General features: G+C 44.1%; 1 protein-coding gene across 1 annotated transcript in view; it reads left to right on the forward strand.

Moving 5' to 3' along the window:
- The window catches only part of EPHA10 (EPH receptor A10), a 1,551,477-nt gene that overhangs the window by 1,280,868 nt on the left and 247,855 nt on the right, over positions 1-22,754 (forward strand). Inside the window, exon 11 of the mRNA XM_086956448.1 lies at positions 7,935-8,120. Within this exon, the coding sequence (XP_086812574.1) occupies positions 7,935-8,120 (186 nt within the window). The remainder of the gene's footprint in view (positions 1-7,934; positions 8,121-22,754) is intronic.

The following is a 22,754-nucleotide window of genomic DNA, read 5'->3' on the forward strand; positions in this document are numbered from 1 at the left end:
TCCCCAGCTAAAGAATTGGCAGCTGTGGCCATGAGGCCACAACCCCTTTGTGCTGAAAGAGGCCCTCACGGTGAACCGCCAGTGACAGAGCGGTATACTCAGACTCAGTCTGAGACTCAGACTCAGACTTATTCCTAGCCAGCTTCAAAAGCAGGAGGATTATGTTAAGTGATTCTTAAAAACAAGCATGGCGGCTGTCTGCAGCAGAGTGAGCCTCACACAAATGCTAGCTATAGATATGCAATGCAATAGATCCCGCAGTTGTGGGAGTTTAAGCTATTGGCATTGTTAATGGCAATGCCTTTTATTTATCGGTTTTGATAATTAACACATAAACAAAAGGCATTGCCATTTACAATGCGAATAGCTCAAACTCTTGTAAATGCAAGACCTATTTAATTTCAAAGAATCGGCCGCCATTGTCACGGGGTGCTTGGATAGGGGAAACGCACATGGCCCTCTGAATGTTGCAGGAAAGCATGCCATGCCTGCAGTAGGAGAAACTCATTAAAGAAAATAGTGCTTACAGACTAAATAAGACATACTGTGTAACAACAGAAGTGCCAGTCCGCATGGGAGGTTACAAATGAAGACAAGGCGGTACTAAGGAGGGACTAACAAGCTTAAGAACCACTCAGAAGCCAGCATTTACGAAGGACAATGATGCAAGACAATGACAAATATGGGCGGAGAGTGGTATGGGCTTCAAGTCCAAACTCTAAAAAAACATATTTCACAGAGCAACGCATGCGCTGCTGGTCTCGACCTTAAAAACATTTTGTACAAAACAGTGTTTCCAATTGACTCCAGCACTCAGTTATTAAGGCATACTCAAGAGCACACCACACATGAGCAGGGATCTTCCCCACATGTCTGAAACATCATGAAGGCAAAGGATCACAGTTCAAGGAGACCTGTACCCCAGAGAGGTTAAAGTAAAAAGGCCTATGCCCTTGACCAGAGACTATGCTGAGACCCCTGTCAGTCTCCATCATCTGGCTAGAGGGCAGTAGTCACTATCACAAAGTTAAAGTGAGGGCAAAACCAGATTGGCTATTTTAGGAGTACAGAAAGTACTTTAAAAAACTGTCAAGATAGCAAGTGGATTGTCTGATACTGCATGTGCTGCAGTTTTTAAATTAAAGAAAAAAATGTTTTATGTATTTTTTAGACGTCTGTTGCGTATCATGTGATGTAACATAGCAATACTTTGTGTCAACACAATGCGGCAACCATCTTGCAAGTATAGAAAAAAAGTCTGGCCGCCACTATTGACTTTACCAATGCCCATGGATTTAAATGCCTACAGCAAAGTCAATAGTGGCTACCCAATGACAAGAGGGGTGATGAGAGGGTAAAAAAAAAATGTAACAACATTAGCAACAGAACGATACATAAGGCAACAAAACAAAAAGCATGGTGGACGAGCTATGGTCTAGGGGTAGGACATTTAGTAGGGAAGAAAGGAGCCAATTTAAAATTACAATATTAGTAAAGTAGACACGAGGGCCATCCAATGAAAGAAAAAGTATAGAATTGAATGCTGCCTGCAAGACACAGCAAAAGCTGTCCGTAGCAAGACCAGCCAGTCTCTGTCGAGTCACTAGTACATCAGGGAAAACACAAGGGGAACCCCAGGTTTTATTACGATATAGGCCACAAACACGGGCGCCCACAAATAGAAATCATGGGTGTTACAGACAGTTGGACAACTTAATGGGGCTTATTTAGAGCGAATGAAGGCCAGCCCTGTCGGAATTCCGCAGGTAACGCACACATTCCTACTGCAGATGCTCAATACACCGAGCTATCTTACTGTTGTAAAAACAATGGGATGCGTTTTTAAGTATGTTTATGTCTGTAATAAGATGACAGTTCTTTAATCAGTGTGCAAGCATGTACGTCAGTCATTCGTGGACACGTAAAGCCAACTGGACAATTAGTAAAGTCCAGGCTCCGCCATGCAATTACAACATTGTTTTTGTAGCAGGGACGTCTTAAACACAAAGGGCTGCAGAAGAAAGGTGTGGGGCCTGCCTGAGTCTGGACTTCCGGGGTTGTGAAGATGGTCGTCGGGTGTAGGACTGTGTCTTCAACAGAGCACCAGACGGGCCACTTGATCCCTAAAACACCCCTACAGCCCGGCACTGCTAACAGGTTTTCTAGGCAAAAGGCTTGATGGCTAATCACAACGTCGCCCAGCTTTAGAATCGATGCTCTGTACTCAGGCCGCCTAATGAGCGATACTCTGGGGCTTCCGAAGCCGGAACACAAAACGTCTGTAGGTTAATAAAGAATTCAGGAGGTGCCGGGCACCGGCACTACATGGGTCTCTGCATTCAAACGCCAAGCATGCTCCAGTGGCATACTGTGTGGTCATTGTACCGGCTGTGCCTGCAGGGACTCAGCCATGTCACGTGCCCCCTGTGGGACACAGTCCAGTCACGCTGCTAGTGGCGTAGAGTCAAGTCCTGGTGGCTGCTCCTGTCGCAGAAGGTCCCCAAACCTCTGCCTGTCTCTGTAGGGCAGGATGCCCTGCAACACCTTCTCCTGCAGCAAGCTGTCCAGCCATCATGCCAGGTGCTCTTGCTGCTCAATGCCCTCTAGCCGTGCCCGCTCCAGAAGAGAAAATCCAGTCGCTGTGAATTTTACATTGCCCGATCCACTCAGTGTGCCGGGTGCCTTCTGGTGGTGCAGCCAACGCCCAGTTACTGTGCTGGTTCGAGTTGCCCCCGAGCCCCTTTTTAGCCCCTCACGTGTGACATGAAAACTCTTCCCACAGAGAGTCAAAACAAACAAGTATTCAGTTGGGGAAACTGAGCGCAGCAAAAGAAATGATGCAAAGCTGCATTGTTAAAGATGAAGCGCGGTATGCCACGCTGCAATAAAAAACAACCACTAACTTGAGCAAGCCAGGCACAACAAAAGAAAAGACATGTGGCTGACATTGTTATATATCAGGTGCGGTGTGCTGCATTGCAAACATTTTAAACATTTTTTTTTACTTGCACGCAGTTCTACGGAGCAGCACACACTAATGAAACTGTAACCATTAAGTAGTGGTGCGCACGTCACGCCTGTGTGGGCACAATCATAGCTCCTCCCACGGCCTATTGGTGTCGATTACGCGGTTGGTGCGCGTAATAGACACCAATAGGCCATGGGAGGAGCTATGCACGTGCTTTGGGCCAATTGCATGCAGTCTTTTACAATAAGACGCACGCAAAGGCCAATGGGGTAACACTATACAAAAAAGCACACGCACGAGCGTTTCACAGTCCAAAGTGACTGCTGAAACCCCATTTTTCCTTTACAAAATTAATCGTGCTGCGCGAAGCACTGCTACGCAGTACAACGTTACGCGCGAGATGTAAAAATGAATACTGCTACAGAATTTGCCATGTATTTTGTCCGTAATTCGCCCGGCTGGCTGTGCGCCCCTGCAGCATCTCTCCAGTCCCCCCTGTCAGACGGGATGTTTCGTCTTCATTTCCCATCACTTTGTTTTTGGTGGAGTGTGCCCCCCCCCAGGCCACCGAGCGCGAGCTCCGGTGTCTGCCAAGTGTGAGCTCATTCCCTTCATGACTTCAGCGACTACGAGAAGGGAATGGATAAGGCCAGCCTGGGAGAGGTTCCCTCCCTGCTGTTACTGCGTGTTGTAAGGGAGCCTACCCCTCTGTCCTCCAAGCCCACCCTCATCTGAGGGGTGGTGGTGGTGGGTGGTGGGGGTGTTTGTGTGCAGAAGTGCAGCTTGTCTAATGCCCTGGGCCGGTTGGAAGCCCTGCCGAGCTGTGGCCGCCAGGTTTGTTTGGTGGCCGACTCTAGAAAGCATTTCCTGACCCTCGTTTTGCTTGCTCTCCTGCCCCCTCGTTGCTTATGCTTGCTGTCCTGCCCCCTTGTTGCTTGTGCTTGCTCTCCTGCCCCCTTGTTGCTTGTGCTTGCTGTCCTGGCACCTCGTTGCTTGTGCTTGATGTCCTGCCACCTCGTTGATTTTGCTTGCTGTCCTGCCCCCTCGTTGCTTGTGCTTGCTCTCCTGCCCCCCATTGCTTGTGCTTGCTCTCCTGCCCCCTCGTTGCTTGTGCTTGCTCTCCTGCCCCCTCGTTGCTTGGGCTTGCTATCCTGCCACCTCATTGCTTGTGCTTGCTCTCCTGCCACCTCGTTGAATGTGCTTGCCCTCCTGCCCCCTCGTTGCTTGTGCTTGCTGTCCTGCCCCCTCGTTGCTTGTGCTTGCTGTCCTGCCCCCTCGTTCCTTGTGCTTGCTCTCCTGCCCCCTCGTTGTGTTGTGGTTGCTCTCCTGCCCCCGTTTCTTATGCTTGCTCTCCTGCCCCCATTGCTTGTGCTTGCTCTCCTGCCCCCTTGTTGCTTGTGCTTGCTCTCCTGCCACCTCGTTGCTTGTGCTTGCTCTCCTGCCCCCTCGTTGCTTGTGCTTGCTGTCCAGCACCCTCATTGCTTGTGCTTGCTGTCCTGCCCCCTCGTTGCTTGTGCTTGCTCTCCTGCCCCCTCGTTGGTTGTGCTTGCTGTCCTGCCTCCTCGTTCGTTGTGCTTGCTCTCCTGCCCTGCTATTGGCATTGTAAAAACAATGCAATTTATTTATGTTTTAAAAACAAAAAAATAAAAATAATGTCATGAGCAATGCCAATAGCTCTAACTTTAAGAATGCAGATACCATTGCATTGTAAATGCTTGTTGGTTAATTGCTCCAATGCAAGCAGCATCATTTTGTGATTCTGGGCTTTTTTTCTAAAGTTAGTTCACCTTGTTTTACAAGCAAGCCTGCCCTGTTTATAAAACAAGTTAAAATGACACTAGAAACATAGCCCAGAATCGGAAAGCTATAAAAGCGATGTTGCAAAGGCATGTTGTTCATGCTTTTCTGGTTTTGGGCTTTGTTCTAACAGAAAGTTCAGCTTGTACTTACAGCAAGGCATCCCTGCTCATAGGCATCCTTGGCTTAGCTGAGAGGACAGTGGAGGTCCATAAAAAATGGCAAAGAAACCGTGATCATGAGTCAGTGAGTGCCGGTGGGGGGGAAGCAGTTAAAATGAACATCATATTCTGTATCTATTTTTGGTTTTATAGCCTACTGGTAACAGAATGTAAAATGTACAAAAAGATTTGAGAGAAATCATTTTCTAGAAATCTTTGGAAAAGATGTGTTTTTTCCCCATCCCCATTATCCCACACCCTACTCTGTCTCCTGTGGAATGCCATGGCTTCGATGCGGTCCACGGCAACACACCAGACTGTGCAGTGTGGCCCCCCAAGTAAATATTTGCGAGTAGCCATGTTCTAGGCTCTATGTCACAACCTCAAGGTCCTGCTACCAATAAAGAACTAAGACTTGTCTCCTGTGCTTGTGGAAAGTAATTTTTAGCATTCAGCCGTATTCGTTTAATGAAAGCGGCCAGGTGCACAATGCGCTTTCTTGCTCTCTGAAAAATTGATTTTTGCATTGCTGAAGATGAAAGTCCTAAAGGTTCAGAAATTCCTTCAGGTGTTGCTTGCAAAGATTGGCTGAGGATTCGGTCAGTAGTACTTGCAATATGTATTTTTTAATAATTACATACATACTAGTGAGAATTTACCAAAAGTATACCTTTTACTAGAGGCGCAACTAGAGCCAAATTTGGGGGGGGGGGCTAAGAAATAATTTCGGGGGGGCTGAACCTTTAATCAGTAGGTAGAGTGGGGCTGCAGGGGCTCTTAGAAGGGGTGAAACAACTTCAAGGCCTAATTAACATTCAAATGGTCTTTTAAAGACCTGTTAAACGTTCGGGTGCGGCTCTGTGTGTGCCCGGGATCTGTCTCATCCCGGGCTGCCACACACGACGGGGGGGGGGGGGGCTGAAGCCCGGTGAGTTCAATGGGTGTTGCGCGCCTGCCTTGTACTACATTTTTAGGTCGAGCCTAGAGTGACCTGCTCTGGGAGACTTGTTTTTGCGGAGTATGTAATAGAAGCTCCGTGCACTCTCCACCCATGTTTGTCGTTGGCTTGTGTCATTGTCCTTTGTAAATGCTGGCTTCAGATTCGTAAATCGGCTCATTTGTTCCTCCTTAGTACACGCCTTGTCTTCATCTGGTGACTGGCCATTTCACTTCGGTTTTTACACGTGATGCTTTTTTTAGTCTGTAAGCACTCTTTTCTTTATTGAGTTTCTTACTTGCAGGCACAATATGCTTTGCTACATTCAGTCTTCTATGCCCACTTTCTGCTGCGTTTGCCCGCCCCACCATCGCTCCGAGATCGCTGGTTTTGATTTATTTTTTTGCTCGCGGTTGCCCACCATTTCCTTTAGTTTTCATTACTTTTTTTTACAATCACGGCACCAGGGCAGGTGCCACAATTGGTACAAAAGTGCGAAACAGAAAAAAAGCATGCAATCGTGGCACCCGCGCCAGTAACAAAGTTATTAAAATTAAAGGAAAGGGCGGGCGGCCACTTTCAGCTTGTATAGGAAATAGGAAACACGTATTTGAAATGCAATAGGTCTCACATTTACGCCAGTTTAAGCTATTGGCCTTGTAAATGACAAATAGCTTTTATTTATGTTTTAAAACCAAAACATAAATAAAAGGCATTGTCATTTACAATGCCAATAACTTAAAGACGCGTAAATGTGAGACCTATTGCATTGCAAATGCTTGTTTACTTAATTTTGTGTCCATGATGGGACGAAGCCATTTGTGTCATTTTTACACGTTTTTGCTTTAAACCACCCTGTGCTAAATATTTACTTAAAACTTGGTACAGATGTTAGATCCACTGTGATACTGTACTAGTCTGAACTATTCAGAATACAGACAAAGCATAACCTGTACACTGGACAAACTTCTGAAGTGGGTACTTTTTCGAATTTCCTGTTTTTTGGTGTTTGTGAAAATTCTGAAGTTTATCTAGTTACCATAGCCCTCGCCCAAACTCGAATTTTCTGTGCATAGCGGGATAATTTTCACAGCATTTCGAGGTATTTTACCATCTTATCCAACCAAGTCATAATGAAAATCTTTGCTAAGTTTATCCTTGCAAAATCCCTTTTTATGGAGCCTTTCTATGTCCTGTGGCATTGACCAATAAGAGAACACGAAGGACCTTATTGCAAGTTGTCTTGCAAAATGAAGTGGTCATTCCAGTCTGTTATTACCTCTGCCTGGGGGTATTCCCACTCCAGTAACCAGCGATTTGGGACTAAGAGGTGGATCCCAGAATTACAGGCCTTTTTACCATGTTAAAAAATTTGCAATTGTTAGGTCCTCTTACCCGCTACCGTTCGACAGAAAACCTGTTGAATTACAACTCCAACAAAACATAATGGAGTCCTAATTGTTTCCTGCAATGTCTGTGTTATGTAGGTTGCATTCGTAAGGTATACTGAAGGGTATGCACAGCTTAAATTGTCGTAAAAGTCAGGATTTTAGAGTAATTGAAGCGAAACAAAACACTTTGCAACCGTTGCAAAATTGCACTTTTTCCATAGACTTTGTAACTGTTTCAAAAAAATGAAAAACGTTATGAATTTGCATTCCTCCACTTAAAAACCATTGTTGACCAGTGCCTCATAGGAATCAGCGCTTGCACATAGCTAAAGTTATGAAGAATGAGTTTAGGACCAGATGTGTAAACACCGAGGCTGTCTGGAGAATGGTGCAAATACATTTAAAATGCATACCAGAAAGGAGCATGTCAACTTTCAGGAAAATAAACTGAGGACTGGCTGAGTTGACTTCAACGAGGAAGCTGCAGATTCTAAAAATACTTTAAAGCTCATTATTGCTCTTTTAATGTGCACTGTATTCACCCATGTTCTACTGTGAGGCCCACCTTTGAGCACAGCTCAACAAGGGAAAAGCCTCACAAGCAAGCATTTTCTTTTCTATTGTACAATGTCTCAGTGATCCAACATTTTTTGTATAATGACCAACCATATGTTTTTCAGGGGAGTTTGGTGAAGTTTGTCGAGGCTGCCTGAAGCTACCCAGCAAGCGGGAGCTGCCAGTTGCCATCCAAACCCTTCGTGCCGGCTGTTCGGAGAAGCAGAAGCGCACGTTCCTGGCAGAAGCGAGCATCATTGGACAGTTTGATCACCCCAACATCATCCGCCTGGAAGGAGTTATAACAAGGGGTAAGTATTCTACGATGCCTTATAGTACATTTTCCTGATTTTGGGCAGAGTTTTGCTTTTGATGATATTTTTTGTAATTAGAAGATACTTAGCACCTTGGCCCAATTATTTGCCTGCTGTCAAAATCATAAATATCTATTTGATACAATTGAATCAGTGTATCTGGTTCATCAACCTCAGATTTTCACCATAAAGATACATTTCTAGTCGTGATGCAGGATTTGTGCCCCTGTACCTATGACCTGATTCTGCTCCCGAACTAGGGTCCAACGTGACAAGCGGACCAGGGCACCTTCATGTGCTAGATAGTGCAGTGCTACTCCAACCACTACAGTGGCCCAAGATGGCCATTGGAAGCCCTCCTAGCAATCTGACCAAGTCTTCATCAGGCTATGGGTGGATATAAAGTATAGACCACCTCCTGGATGGTCTAGATATTGCACCTCCCGTTAGTGGGGTCTTGGACCAGTGCATTCTCTATAACTTGCCCTTGAAGGCTTTGCTTGGGGTAAGCCCCTGGGTTATTCCCCACAAATACTTTCCAGGCTTTTTCCCGTCCTGACTGTACGCCTCGTTCTGTTATATCAGATTAGAGCCCATTAACACAACCAGAACAAAGCGTTGTAAACAAAGAACCAACGGCAGACTCCAATTGCCGCACTTTCCTCAATGTGACCCCAAGTAATACTTTATGTATAGGTTGATAATCGGTGTGCACATTCAGCTCCTGCACCCGCCGTTGTGGGATGCCATCTGCCGGGCAGGAAGACAGAACTGTAAGAACAATGGAGCTGTGCAGTCCCCGGTCAATAATGCGTCAATAAAGGAGCTTGATCAGTATCTTCGTTGCATCAATCTTTATTTTTAGCAATCCATACGGTATGTAAAACACATCAGCCAAAGCATTTCTTTCAAGGATTCAACCCAAGTTTCTTATGCAATAGTCGCTTACCAATCCTTCCAACATTTTGCCCTGACGAAGTTCAATCCTTGAATGAAACGCATTGGCTGATGTGTTTTACAAACCGTATGGATTGTTAAAAATAAAGATTGATGCAATGAAGATACTGATCAAGCTTCTTTATTGACGCATTATTGACCTGGGAGTCCATCGCTCCATTGTTCTTCCTGAACAAAGGGTTGTTTAAGCCCTGGCCATTGTGTTTGTAAGAACAGCCTTCATTTAAATTGCATTCCTAAGCAAGTGCATTTTCGGAATCCTCCTAACCCAAAACAGCAAGGGACATACTGAGGTTCCTGTGCACTTATCCCCAGGTCACCACAAGGCATGAGGAAAAACACAAGGTTAATGGATTTCTGTTAGGATGTCAGAATTAGTTGCGTACAGTCGCTGAGAGACAAATGGAATGTCACTATATATCAATATTGCTGTCAGTGCATGGATATCCAAACTTGAGAACAAGGAAATATGCACCTGCCATGCACTGAAGTCAGAGGATCCAGGGAATTTTGCAATTAAGGAGTTTATGAAATGTTTTTTTTTAATAATTATTTTATTGTTGCAAGAAGACCATCTTCACTAAATTGACATAGTATGACAAATACAGACAAGAAAAACAAATGTTGAATAACAAATAACAACTGAGACAGAGGAGGACCTTATACAGTTTCAAAAGTATACTTTAGAAGATACAAACATAAATTTAAACTGGTCTCTTCTAACATTTGTATCCTGAATTTCACAGTTCAAAAAAAGTACCCCAAATTGTTTCCTTCTTTATCAAAGCCTTGGGACCTCTAATTCTTGCTAGCGAAAGTTCCATTACATTTATTTCGTTTATCAAAATCCAACATTCAATTACTTTCGGAGGATCCCTTGATATCCAGGATCTAGCTATAACTAGACTCGCACGGGCATTAAGCATGGGCGGAAAATCCGTTCCGCTCGCGGATTTTGCGGATTTTTGGTAAATTCGCAATCCGCGAACTCTTGCGCATTTACTGAAAATCCGCTAATTCACACGCAGCAGATTTTTTTTCTTGGTGATACAATATTGCGGCGTGCGGCGTTCACTTACCGTCATTCAGCGTTTGCCGAGTTGTTTTTCTCGATATTTTGCGAGTGCTGCGCAATTTTGGATCTTGCTGCGGGATCCCGCGGGAGTTTGGCGACGCATCGCGAGAGTTCACAATTGCGAACATGTAGGTGCGGCGGGCAGCAACAATCTCGCACTCGCGAAATTACAAAATTTGCAATTCTGCACAAGAAATCCACTAGCAAGCAGCATAGACCTTCTGAAAATGATAATTTTTATCAGAATAACTCCTCAGGTTGACATTTGCCTGCACTTTTTTTTTGATTTGAGGCCTTTTGACTTTCTTTGGATCACTTTTGGATTAGAAATCAACTTTCACAAGTAAGTTTGTTTGGGGCATTACAGTTGCTGTTCTGCAGAAAAACGAGTTTTGCAAAACTGAAAGCACACAGCAGGTGCAAAAGTTCACTCATTATTAGTAACCATTCCCTGTAGTACTTCCTGAGGGGCCCCTCCAGAGTTCAGTTGCCTATGTTTGTTTGGGGCATTACAGTTGCTGTTCTGCAGAAAAATGAGTTTTGCAAAACTGAAAGAACTCAGCAGGTGCAAAAGTTCAAACTCATCATTAGTAATAGTAACCATTTTCTGTAGTGCTTCCTGACTGGGGCCCCTCCAGAGTTCAGTTGCTAGTTGCAACAATTCTATGACCCTGCTCTGACCCTCACAGCAGGCTCATAGAATAGCTACAAGTAGGCCACAAAGGTCCTGGAAAAAAAATTGCACTGCAACAGAAAGCAAATTACAGATAAGGAAGCAGGTGCCAGACTGGAATTTTAAAACAGTGACACATTAATAAATCAACCCCAAATTAATTCATGTCAGTTGAAGCAGGGCAGGTGTGCTTGCTTTTCCCCCCCATAATCTACAGTTATGATGAACCAGAGGGTGGCATTGATGTACCAGAGGGTGGCATGGGTAAAACAGAGGGTGGCAGTGTTGAAACAGAGGGTGCTGGGAACCTGTGATGATGAACCAGACGTAGAAACAACATAGTTGCGACCGTTCCGAGCTGACAAGTAGGTTCGCAATTGCGAACTGGTACAAAACCCTCGCGAAATGGCAGAAACCCTTGCGAACACAAACCCCCCCCCCAAAAAACGCAAATTCGCGAGAATTCGCTGATTTTGCGGATTGCGAGTTGAAAATACGCAAATTCGCGAATGCCAGATTCGCAAAATTCGCCCATGCTTAACAGGCATATACTATAGTTATTAAATCTTTATACTGGCTATGAACATCTTGAATGTCTAATAAGATCAAATGTGCCGAAAGTGAAGGAGTGATAATTTGTTTCCTATTTAGAACATCTGTTCTCCCCTTCCAGAATGTAGTTGGCTCTGGGCACAAGAAAAGCATGTGCTCAATGCCTGCTGCTTCCATATTACATTTCGGACATGTTGTTCGATCATGTAATTGATTTCCTAGTGTCCAGCTTGATATTCTTTGAGGAGTATAGTACAGCTGAGTAATTGTTCTATATAGCTACAACCACAGATTGGAAGATTGGACTACCTTGTTTATTTGGCGTAATGAAGATGATATCTGTATGGGGTTGATATTTATTCCCAGTCTAGACGACCATTTGGCCGCTATTTTCCCACTATCATCTATTTTACCGGAGCTCAGATATCCATAGCCCAAGCTTATGAGTGATTTTATTTTATCCGAATATAAACATGCTAATGTATCTGAGTGAGACACTTCTACAATTTTCATCTTACGAAGTAAAAAGTCTCGTATTTGAATGTATTTAAAATACATATCATCATTTAGTTCGAATAGAAGTTTTAGTGTATCCAAATCTAGAAAGCCATTTGGGCCATAAAAATCCCCCAAAGTGCTAAAGCCATGCCTGGACCAAAGATTCCCTGTCCCATCTGAAAAAATACCAGGTAATCCTGGATTGCCCCATATTCTAAGCTGAGCATTATAAAAGGAGATCTTATCTTTCGTCATAATTTGGTCCCAAATTTTCTTAATGTGTCTAGCTGTCTTGAATTTTACTCTTTTAAAGTAATTTGGGTCGTGTACACGAAATAAAAATTGATTGCAGTCAGGTCCCAACATATACTGATGGTAAAATAACTAACTCTCGTTTTTCAACAAACTTCGTATGCGACGGAAAAAGGCAGCAAAAAAATATTGCCTAAAATCAGGGAACGTTAAGCCTCCCTTTTCAATTGATAATTCCCAAAGTTTCATAGATCTGTGCGCTTTTTTGAATCCCCACACAAAGCTACTACAAATACCTTCCAATTTCGTAAAAAAAAAATATTACGTTGTAGAGGGATGGATCTAAATAAATATAAAAATTTGGGCAGAATCTTCATTTTTAGTAAATTTATGCCCCCCACTAAACTAAGCGGTATCTTGTGCCATTTTTTAAAGTTAAAGTGATTTCCTTTAGCAATGAATCATCATAATTCATTGTTGTTACCTTATGGATATTAGCTGCCAGCTTAATTCCTAAATAAGGCGCACTTTGGCATAGACCCGGAATCAGTTCCAAAGGTTTATAATTGGCAATAATCAGCGTCTTGTTTACATTTAATTTGTATCCTGACACATCTCCGAAATTAGCAGCTTCTTTTATTATTTCTGGAATGGCTCTAACTAAGTCCGTAGTAAATACCGCTATGTCATCTGCAAAAGCGGTTATTTTTAAGCTCTTCGTGCCATGTTGTATTGGAATGATGTTATCTTGAGCGGACAGTGCGTTTAAAAATGGCTCCAAAGATAAAGCAAAGAGCAGAGGCGACAGAGGGCAGCCTTGCCTTGTTCTCCTCTCTATCAAAAAGTTTGCCGACTCAGTTCCCCCATAACTGATCTTGGCCATTGGATTGTCATACAGCCGACGTACCCAGTCTATATATTGACCCTGGATACCGATCTTCTTCAACACCTCCCACAAGTACTCCCACCCAGTCGGTCAAAAGCCTTTTCTGCATCTAACATGACCATTCTGAGTGGGGTGAGAGTAGTTGAGGCTACGTCGAATGCTGTAATTGCCATGTTGACATGGGCCATAGAGTCTCTCCCCATCACAAACCCATGCTGCTGAATATTGACTAGATCCGGCATAATAGGGGCTAAGCGATTGGCCAAGATTTTTGCAAAAATTTTTGCGTCAGAATTAATCAAAGAAATCGGCCGATAGGAGCCACAGTCCTCCGGGGGTTTATTTTTCTTAAGAAAAAAACTATTTAGGCTATTTTCCAAGATGTGGGAGCCTTTCTTGACTCCGCTATGGAATCAATTACTGACTCTAAGAGTGGAAGTAGTTCCTGTGAACAATTTTATACAGTTCGATGGGTAGGCAGTCCTCTCCAGCAGCTTTTCCCAAAGGTAAGGCTGAGATTGCATTTTTTATTTCAGTTAATGTTATTTTAGAGCTGAGTTGTTTAACGGTTTCAATATCTCTTTGTGTAGGCATATGTTTATTAAGATACTGAAATATTTTAGCCTTAGTAGCGTTATCTGGCATGTATAAATTTCGATAGTAATTAGTAAATTGATCTAGAATTTCTTCTGGCTGATCGTAATTACGTTGATCTAAACCTTTGATTATTTTAATCTTTGTTCTAGCTTTCTTATCAGCTACCTTGTATGCCAGCACTTTACTAATTCTATCCCTTCCTTCATATTGAGCCAATTTGTACTTGTGTATTTTTGCACTATATCTTTCTCTTAAAATCTTTTTAATAGATGATTGCAATTTTAGCAACTCCATTCTTAATTCTTCGATGTTTGCTTTTCCTTGTTTAGTCGCCTCTGCTAATTGCTGCTCCATTAACAAGATATTAGAAGTAGTTAACTTTGTATCTCTGCGATTTTCAGCATTTTTCCTTAAAATATATTGCTGGGCGAAGCCCCTTATGCTACACTTACAAGCGTCCCAAACTGCATTATTCGTAGCCGTGTTAGCATTCAGCTCTATATATTCTTTATTATGTTCTTTTAATAATGAGACAAAATGAGAGTCTATAAATAAGTACCTTGGAAAAGTAAAAATTCGTGCAACCCGCCTCTGATCGATAATTTCAAATTCTAATAGTATTGGGTTGTGGTCTGATGTAACCCTCGGGCATAATTCCATATTATAATTTCCCACAATTTGATCCGTTGCCCACACCATATCGATTCGAGAGCAGGATCTATGGGGCGCTGAATAGTATGTATACCCGGCTATATTAGGATATTTTGAGTGCCATGCATCCTTCAAATTATGCAGTCTACCGAGTTCCATAATTGCGGCCCTGACCTTATGCATCCTCCTTGAAGTGCCTTGTCCAGTAGAATCTATTTTATAATCCATAACACAGTTAAAATCCCCCATGACCAATACCTCCCCCTCCCACTCCAATAGCTCTATACTTAGCTGCTCATACAGTTTAGGATTGTTTGTGTTAGGCCCATAAACCATACACAATACAAGTTTCTTAAGTTCAAATTCATCCTGAGCGATTGCTCACCTACCCCGTGCATCTGATACGGTTTTAATAATTTCAATCCCTAATCGCTTCTGTTCACCCCCCTAATAGAGGCTCCCAAGTTTGAACAAACCACCAGCTCGTACCCCATTTGAGACAGCAGTTTTCTACCTTGATAGCCAATGTGTGTTTTTGTCATAAGCACAAAATGAGGTTTATACATATCTACCTCCTCTTGTACCAATCTCCTCTTCTGTTTACCATTGAGACCAGCAACATTCCAAACAAGTAGTCTAGTCATAAACATATCTTATATTCATACATTTGACTTTCCTCTGTACACAGAATTTGTCAGTAAAGTATAGCTTACTTTTATATAAACCATTATTCCTTCTTGCAATAAAAATGTTCCCCTTTTTTTGACCTTTTTCCCCCCTCCCCACCCCTCCGCTCTACCCCCGAGCCCACCCCGAGGCCCACTGGATCCCTCCCCCCTGTACCTACCCGGAAGCCTCCCTCTATCTTCTGCTGCTGCCAGCCAGAGAGGATTCCCCAAGAACCCCATCCTTCTGTATTATTGTCATACAAAAAACCCATGACCCAAAAAATGTGGGAAAAAAAGTATCCTAGTCAATTATGAATAACCGTAACAACTATAGCAAGTTAATCTTGTGAATCTTATTTTTTTCCTTCCCTTCTTTCCCGTTATTTCCTTGATTAAGTTTTAGAATCCATTTTTGAAAGAAAATGCTCTGCCTCTTTAACATCATGAAAACAATGACTGTGTCCGGACTTTATAACTTTGAGGCGAGCAGGTTCTTGGAGATACACCATTGCTCCAGGAGTCTTAAAGGGATGGATCAGTTTACGTAACCCCCATCTTTTTGTCCACAGTAACCTTGCTGAGGTCAGATTTTACAAAGAAAGTTACATTATCGATTGTCACTGGGGTGCTTGGTCTGGCTTTAATTGAAACTGGTTGTCACAGCAAGTAGTTGCCGAAGTAAATTAAGAAGGGCCGTGGATATTTACTCTCTTGAGATCTGGGAATGATGGGGAGTCTGTGTACCCGCTGAAGCTGAGAATCCCAGTCCCAGTCGGACAGATCCGGGAATGCCCTCTGTTGTGTTTTTACCATGTAAGCCCTTGCATCTGCTCCCTCCGATCCTTCAGGTATCCCAAAGAGTCTCAGATTCTGCCGCCTCTGCCTGTTTTCCAAGTCCTCCACTTTGTTCTGCAGAGCCCCCATTTTTTCGTTATGTCGATCTGATGAGACCGTGGTAGTGGCCAGGGTTTCCTCCACTTCGACAACTCTTTGCTGTAGTTCCTCGATTTCTTTTGTTACCCAGCTCAATTTGTTGGTAACTTCCTGAAGGCAGCTATGCATTTTACTGTTATCTTCCCTTAGTTTTAAGAAATGTTCTTGTACCTCTTGACGATGGGCCAATAATGTTTTTAAGATTAAATCCAAGGATGAAACATTAGCAGAGGCCTGTGGAGGGGAGATGGAGATATTGGGTGGTGCCGTTACCTCGCAGTGGGGGGAAGTAAATACGAGGGGTTTATCTTTCTGACTCAATGTGATACCCCCGGTGGTGGCATCACTTAAGTTCCCAATAGATAATATATTCACAGGCGCAGAAGGAGCAGCTGCAACAGGCAGTGCCAGCAAGTCCGAGCCTGGGCCTAGTAAGGCCAAGCTCTCGAGCGGAATAGCTTACAAATTTTTTGTGTTGTTTTTGAGGCTGTCCCCTGCAGTAGAATTGCTTGCTGGTAAGTTCAACGACAGATTTTTAGCCCCTCTTTTTTTTACTTGAACCCACTTACTTAGTGGGCTCTGGTCTGTAATCAGTTTCCCTCCGTCTATAGTTGGTATTAATGTAGTTAATAAAGCTGCAGGGTTCATATTTATCCCCCCTTTCTTAACTTTATTTTTTGCCTTCCCCCTTTTTTGAGGGCAGAGGATTTACTAGTCTTTAATTGCAGAGAGCTATATTCTATATCCTCGCCTGCGTCTTCTGCACCCTCGGTGTCCCCTCCTTCCACTAGTTCCTCATATTCCGTACATCAGAATTAGCCTCTAGAAATATCTCAGTCTCGTATCGTCATTTCCATCAGTGCCATCACAGTGATTGTCGGTTCGATCATCAGCTACGGTTGGATCTGAGACCGGTAAGGCCTGAGGAGGTTGTAGGGCAGTTTAGTGATAGTGTCTATGGCATGAACTCCCTCCACAATGTTCTCATTAAACCCCGCCTTATTCGCCTTATATACAGCACTCCTATCCCCCAAAACTGGCATATCTTTACTGTTTTTAGTTAAATTGCGTATATCAGTTGGGTTGGTTAAGGCCAGGTTGTTAGTTACAGGATTAATGGTATTATTAATATCAGTAGACGTTTCTACACTTTGTCTTTATCTTTTTGTTTGTCTTTATTTTTAGTAATTGCTGCTGTGGTGCTGCCTTTTGTAGGTGTAATTAAAGGAGGTTGAGTGGCTCGTTGCTTACCCATTTGTTTTTCCATAAGGCGTGGGATCCTTGCTACTACTGCTGGCGAAATCGGTTTGAGCGTTGGTGAAATCACCTCGTCCACTCCTTCTTTCAGAGGGGTACCTCTGATTACTCTAGTCTTGGTGAGCTTGGGCGCCATCAGCGCTACTGCTCCCCTTTCTCCCGGCAATGAAATTACTAGAGCCAAAAAGCCAAAAGTCAAACACTGCCAATCACTGGCCGCACACCAGTGTACAGATCGTGTACACACCAAACAAACGGCTAGTAACCAATTCACAGCGGCTGCCGTCTTCTCTCGTCCTCTCTCCTCCTGCTCGCTGCGTTTCCTCCTTTCCACGCCTTAACCACACCTCGAGCCTCAAACCGGCTCCTGGCTACGGCACAGCCACTTTTAAGATATCAGGAGTTGCAGTGGCAGATGAAACGGGCACCTCTGTGTCTTTGTGGCACCTTTGTGTGTCTTTTGTAGCACCTTGGAAATTTTCCCCCGTACGATAACCGGAGGCAGTCAATCAAGGCAGTCAATCCACCTCGGTCCGTCTGTCCATGAACGTGCCAAAATATGCTTGCAGCTTCGATTCCCTGCCGCTCCTACCAAATTTATCAGCGCTACCGGTCCCGGCTCCCAGCCAACTCGCGGCAGCTGCCGGCGTCTTCCGCTTTTCCTCTGACTCCGCTCCAAGCCTCGAGTCCCGAGCTCCAGTGCACCAAGGCCTCCAGCACGGCAGGTACGTTCTGCTCAAAGAATAGAAGCCCGCACAGCCCCACACGGCCCCACAGCGGCAGCTGTAGCGTATTAGCTTTGTAACTCGTAGATTGTAGCGCCCTTGTAGACTTTGTGGCACTTTACACCTTCTCCACACCTTCTCCTCACCTTCTCCGGGAAAATTTTCTCCGAAACCAAACATCAGGCTATAGTTACGATTAGTACGGTAAAATTCTCAGCCTGTCAGCCGCCAGTAAACTCGAAGGTCAGGGGTACCTGCGGGAGCGTCCTCTCCGTGGTGTCTTCACTCCACCATCTTGCTTCCTCACTCCGCCGAGGAGTTTATGAAATGTTAAATAAATAATAAATAAAACATAGGACAATTTCTGATAAATAACTCCGATTGTATCAAATTACACATGAAGCCAGCACTAGAGTTTAGTGATTTCTGGGAGTGGAGACATTCATGCATATGTATAGTGGTTAATATGAAGGGCAATGTTAATATGTAAACATAACTGGTGTTTTCTGCATGGGCCCCCATTCATTACAGGTAGAACATTCTGAGTCACTTTGCTACTACCTTTCAAGTTGAAAAAATTAAATATAACCCTTTACTTCAAAACACGCATGAATCACATCCAGTCACTTGCCAGGAGCACACTGCGATATCTAATATTATTAAACTGTGGATCAGATTATGTATCTATAGCAAATCTGAAAGTTAATTCAGAAAATAAAACATTCAATCAATGCAACTGTTAATCTGATAGCCTCATCTGCATGATGGTGATGATGGTGGAAAGTGTTGCCAACCAGAGTAAAAATTGGTGAGGGTGATAGAGGTGGTAAAACTGCTGCTTTACAGCATGATTGAATTTAGGGAATTCCTTTCTGTTGGTCATTGTTCACGAATCCCCATTCAGCAAAGGATCAGTATAAAGTGCGTTTGAATATTTTGGTTTTCAGGAGTTTCCTGAAGCACATGTAGTTTGAGTCTGCCCTGCAGCTTGTCCTAGGGGCATGTGTAACTGTGGAATGACACCAAAATATTTTAGTCAGAATATTGGCTCACATAATTATTGTAAGAAATTGGGTTATTTGTTGACTGGACTGGGAGCCCTGGTTAAGCAGCAACCACAATCTTTGCACAAGCCAACCCTAAATTAAATTGTGTTCAGACCCGGAGATATGTAATTTTAATAGTTTTGGTGACAATAGCGTGAAGAAGCACATTGTGCCAACTCTGGATTTCTGGTCGCGCCGGACCGGGACAAAGTCACAAGTTCAGGCATACCATAATGGGACATGGGCCTGCTACATTGCCACAGTGACCTAGTTAGGCCAGCTGAACAGAGTATCTTAAGTCCTGGGTTGCAGAGAGTTGAAAGGAACCAAATTGAAGTTGCCTCATGCTGCCAATGAGATGCATTGGTTACAAGATGTGGTGAGGTTGTGGTGCGAGGTCCTGCGTTGGCATCAAGGATCCCTTTGATGAGGGCTCCTGATCTGAAGTATGGCATCAATGATACATCATGCAGTCGAGGTGATGCATCCGTTTTGAGGAGCTGTGAGGCTGTGATGCGGATTCTAATATCATAGCTGAGACTGCCGTGGACGAGGGATGCAAGGGCTTGTGCTGAGGACCCGTATTGCAGTAGTGGTTCCGATGGGCTTCAATGTGATATGGGTCTTTGCGGTGGGTACAATCAACACAACTGCCGCGAAGCATCAGCTCCTGCTCGGGGTTGCACTGTGCAGCAGATGAGATGCATTGGTTCAACTGGATTACAGAGGCTGGCAGAGCACCTTAGGCAAGCTTCAAATGGTCCAGGACTTAGGTGGGCCCATTTGGCGGGGTAGACTCATGGATGGCAGAATCCAAGTGCAGAGGTAAGTTTTTTGGAAGGCTGTTGTGTCCCTGAGGCTTCAGATCAAGGGGCCAGCCAACTAGCCATTGAAGTCACTCTTGGGTTTCTTGGTTCACGAGTTGCAGGTCCAATCCTTCTCACTCAGGCAAGAGGGCAGCAGGCAGCAGGTCCGAACAGCAGGGCAGCAGTCATTCAGAGCAGCAGTCCAGCAGAGTGTCAGTCCTTTTAGCAGCACAACAGTGCTTCATCCTGGCAGAGTATTCCCAGGACCAGACGTGTAATGAAGAGGTGATATCCGAGGTCCAGCATTAATACCCAGTTGGGCCTTTCAACTGGGGAGAAACTTCTAGAGGCAGGCCTTAGCAGGCACTGCACAGCTGCCTTGCTTTCCTGGCCCTGCCTTCAGACTAACTACAGGGGGTATGGAGCCCTTTGTGTGGAGGCAGGACACAGCTTATTCAAGCGTAAATAGGGCAGGGTTCAGCTCTTCCCTCCCAACCCTCCAGTGATTGCCCATCCAGGCACACCTTAGCTCTGCCTTAGCACTGCTGGGCGTCTGGTATAACAGAAGTTCTATAAAAACAAGTTTTATGTCAGACGCCCAGCAGCATGGCTGATTATAGAAGGGTATGGAAAGCAATTCAGCATTTCCAGGACAGTGGCAGGCATTAGACTAGTGCAGCCCGACAATATCGAGTATAACAAGAAAGCTTTTAAGCTTCAATGCCTATGCCTTATTATTAACTGCATTAAAGCCTGCTCCCACCGGTATTGGAGGTGGAGGGAGGCTTGAAAATATGTTAGTCTACAAAGGCAAATAGGATGATTCAACAGCTTTTTTAGGTGCCATTTTGTATTTCAACAATAACTAAGGACTCCACTTTAGTTAGAGGTTCCTATGTATGCTTTTCCACCTTCAATACATATCTGTTGATGGGAGGGTTTGTACCCACAACTTTGAAAAACTGTTGATCCCTACCAGATTTTTAGATAGTTGACAATCTTGTTGTCTTGAAAAAGGTGGTCACTAATTGCACTATCCTCCGAAACGTGTTGACACATATACTATGTTAAGTTTGAGACACACATGAGCAGAAAAGGAGTTGGTTTTTGTCATGTTTTTTTTATTGATTTATATAAACTAGCTCTAATCAATGGTAGATGCAATTGTCTTGTAAATTAGATTCAACCTCAATTGGTGTACCACTTTCTCAGATCCATTGTCCTAAATGAATTAGATCACTCTCTGTCCCCTGCCCTCGGGCCCCAGTGGCACCTACCAGAGTGCACCTTCCCTTGTGGCTTTTCCATAATTTCTTTTAACTTTCTCCTATCTTCACTCGGCCTTCTCCTATGAAAGCATAAAGAGTCACAGAACGTAAGGTAACCCAGAGCACAAAGCCTTATGCTCTCAGATTTCAGCCCATTAAACTAACCTATCAATTAAAGCATTGACAAGCAGGGAAATGTTTGATAGAATCTCAATTGTTCCCAGTTCCTGTTTCTAGGTCTGATACTGAGCAATTAATCCTTTCTTTGGTATTGAGAACCTAGCTCTAGCCATCATTCGACCTCTTAATCAGATGCAACATAGGTTATAAGGCTCTAAGACATACATTTGCAACGTTGTATCTGTACTTCTGCTGGGTCAGGTCCCTCCCCCTCAAGCATATAGAATAGTCAAGGAGTCTCAGGGGTAGAGGAGCATTGAAGAAAACAAGCAAGTTTGGTCAATGCTGGCACAAGCACACTGGATTCCCAGGTCTGGGCTTACAGGCTGGGAGGGGGCAAAATTGAGAGCAGCAACTCCCCCTCCTTGACTCCTAGCTAGCAGGATCAAGCTTAATGTGACATAACCGCAAGGTTTGAGTGGGAAACCATGCTCCCAGGCTCTGAATCCACCGGGTGCTAGAAGCAGCTGCAGGTCATAGCTCCAGACTCAGAACTAGCAAAGCAGTTTGTGAAGTCAATTCAAGAAGGGGGCATCCAAGCTCTCCTGACTCTCTCTTCAAAGAAGAGCAAAGTTCCAGCTCGATAAACTCTGGTAAGATGCCGGTACAGGAAGATCTGCATAGGGCTTTACAGGACTGTGAGAAGCTGGTGTGGTATATGATGTCCACTAATGTAAGTGGGCACCTTGCCACCAATCCAGACAGCCCTTATGGTGATTTAGGAGGTCTTAGACAACATTAGAAAGCAATCCAAGTGGTAGCTGTGGAGAGCAGTCTTCAGGCTTAGTCTAGAAGTAGTGTAAAACGGCTTGTTTTTCAGAATGCAATCTTATAGTATAGATTAAATGAAAAATAACTACACAAAGTATTTATAAAAATGTGTATTTATTAAATAACACTATCTAGTATGTTACAGTATCTCTCACATGGAGATAGACACAAAGCACAAAACACTGTAGCAAAGAAATCCCATTAAATAGCACAAATACACAGTGGGCCACAGAGGTGACCAAACCATATACCAAGAAAGTGGTATAAGACCCACGACTCGAGTCAGAACAATGTCAAAAGGATGTAGAATTGCTGGGGACCCACAGGACCTCCCAAGGTAAGTAGATAGGGACCCCCACAGAGAGCGTGTGCAGTATGTGAACACCACAGTGTGCTCTCTACAAGTCTATGTGCAAGTCGCCTGCCCAGTGGACCCTGAAGAAACCCCATGGAAGACAGAAGGTTGGAGAGCCAACCACCCATGCCATGGATACCATGGTGCCCAAGTTACCTATCCCAGGGAAGCGGGGTGCATAGGTGTAGAGTGGTGTCGGAAACCGCCATTGAACCCAATGGAGGAGATGCTAGGAGGAATCAAAACATGGATTATTGGAGAAGAGTACCTGAAAGCAGAGGGGACAGAGTCTATGTCACTCAGGGGTGACCAGGCGACTTAGAAGATGAATGCCTTCCGATGTCAGATGCTTCAGGAAAGATAAAGGTGATCTTGACTCAACTGCTGCGAGGACCAGGCGATGCTGAGGACAACCAGGATCTGGATACAAGCTGTACCACTAAAGATGTCGAGTGCTGATGGGTCCGTGTCTGGCGGAGGC

Source organism: Lissotriton vulgaris, chromosome 2_1, assembly GCF_964263255.1.
Source record: "Lissotriton vulgaris chromosome 2_1, aLisVul1.2, whole genome shotgun sequence".
In the NCBI taxonomy this organism is placed as follows: domain Eukaryota; kingdom Metazoa; phylum Chordata; class Amphibia; order Caudata; family Salamandridae; genus Lissotriton; species Lissotriton vulgaris.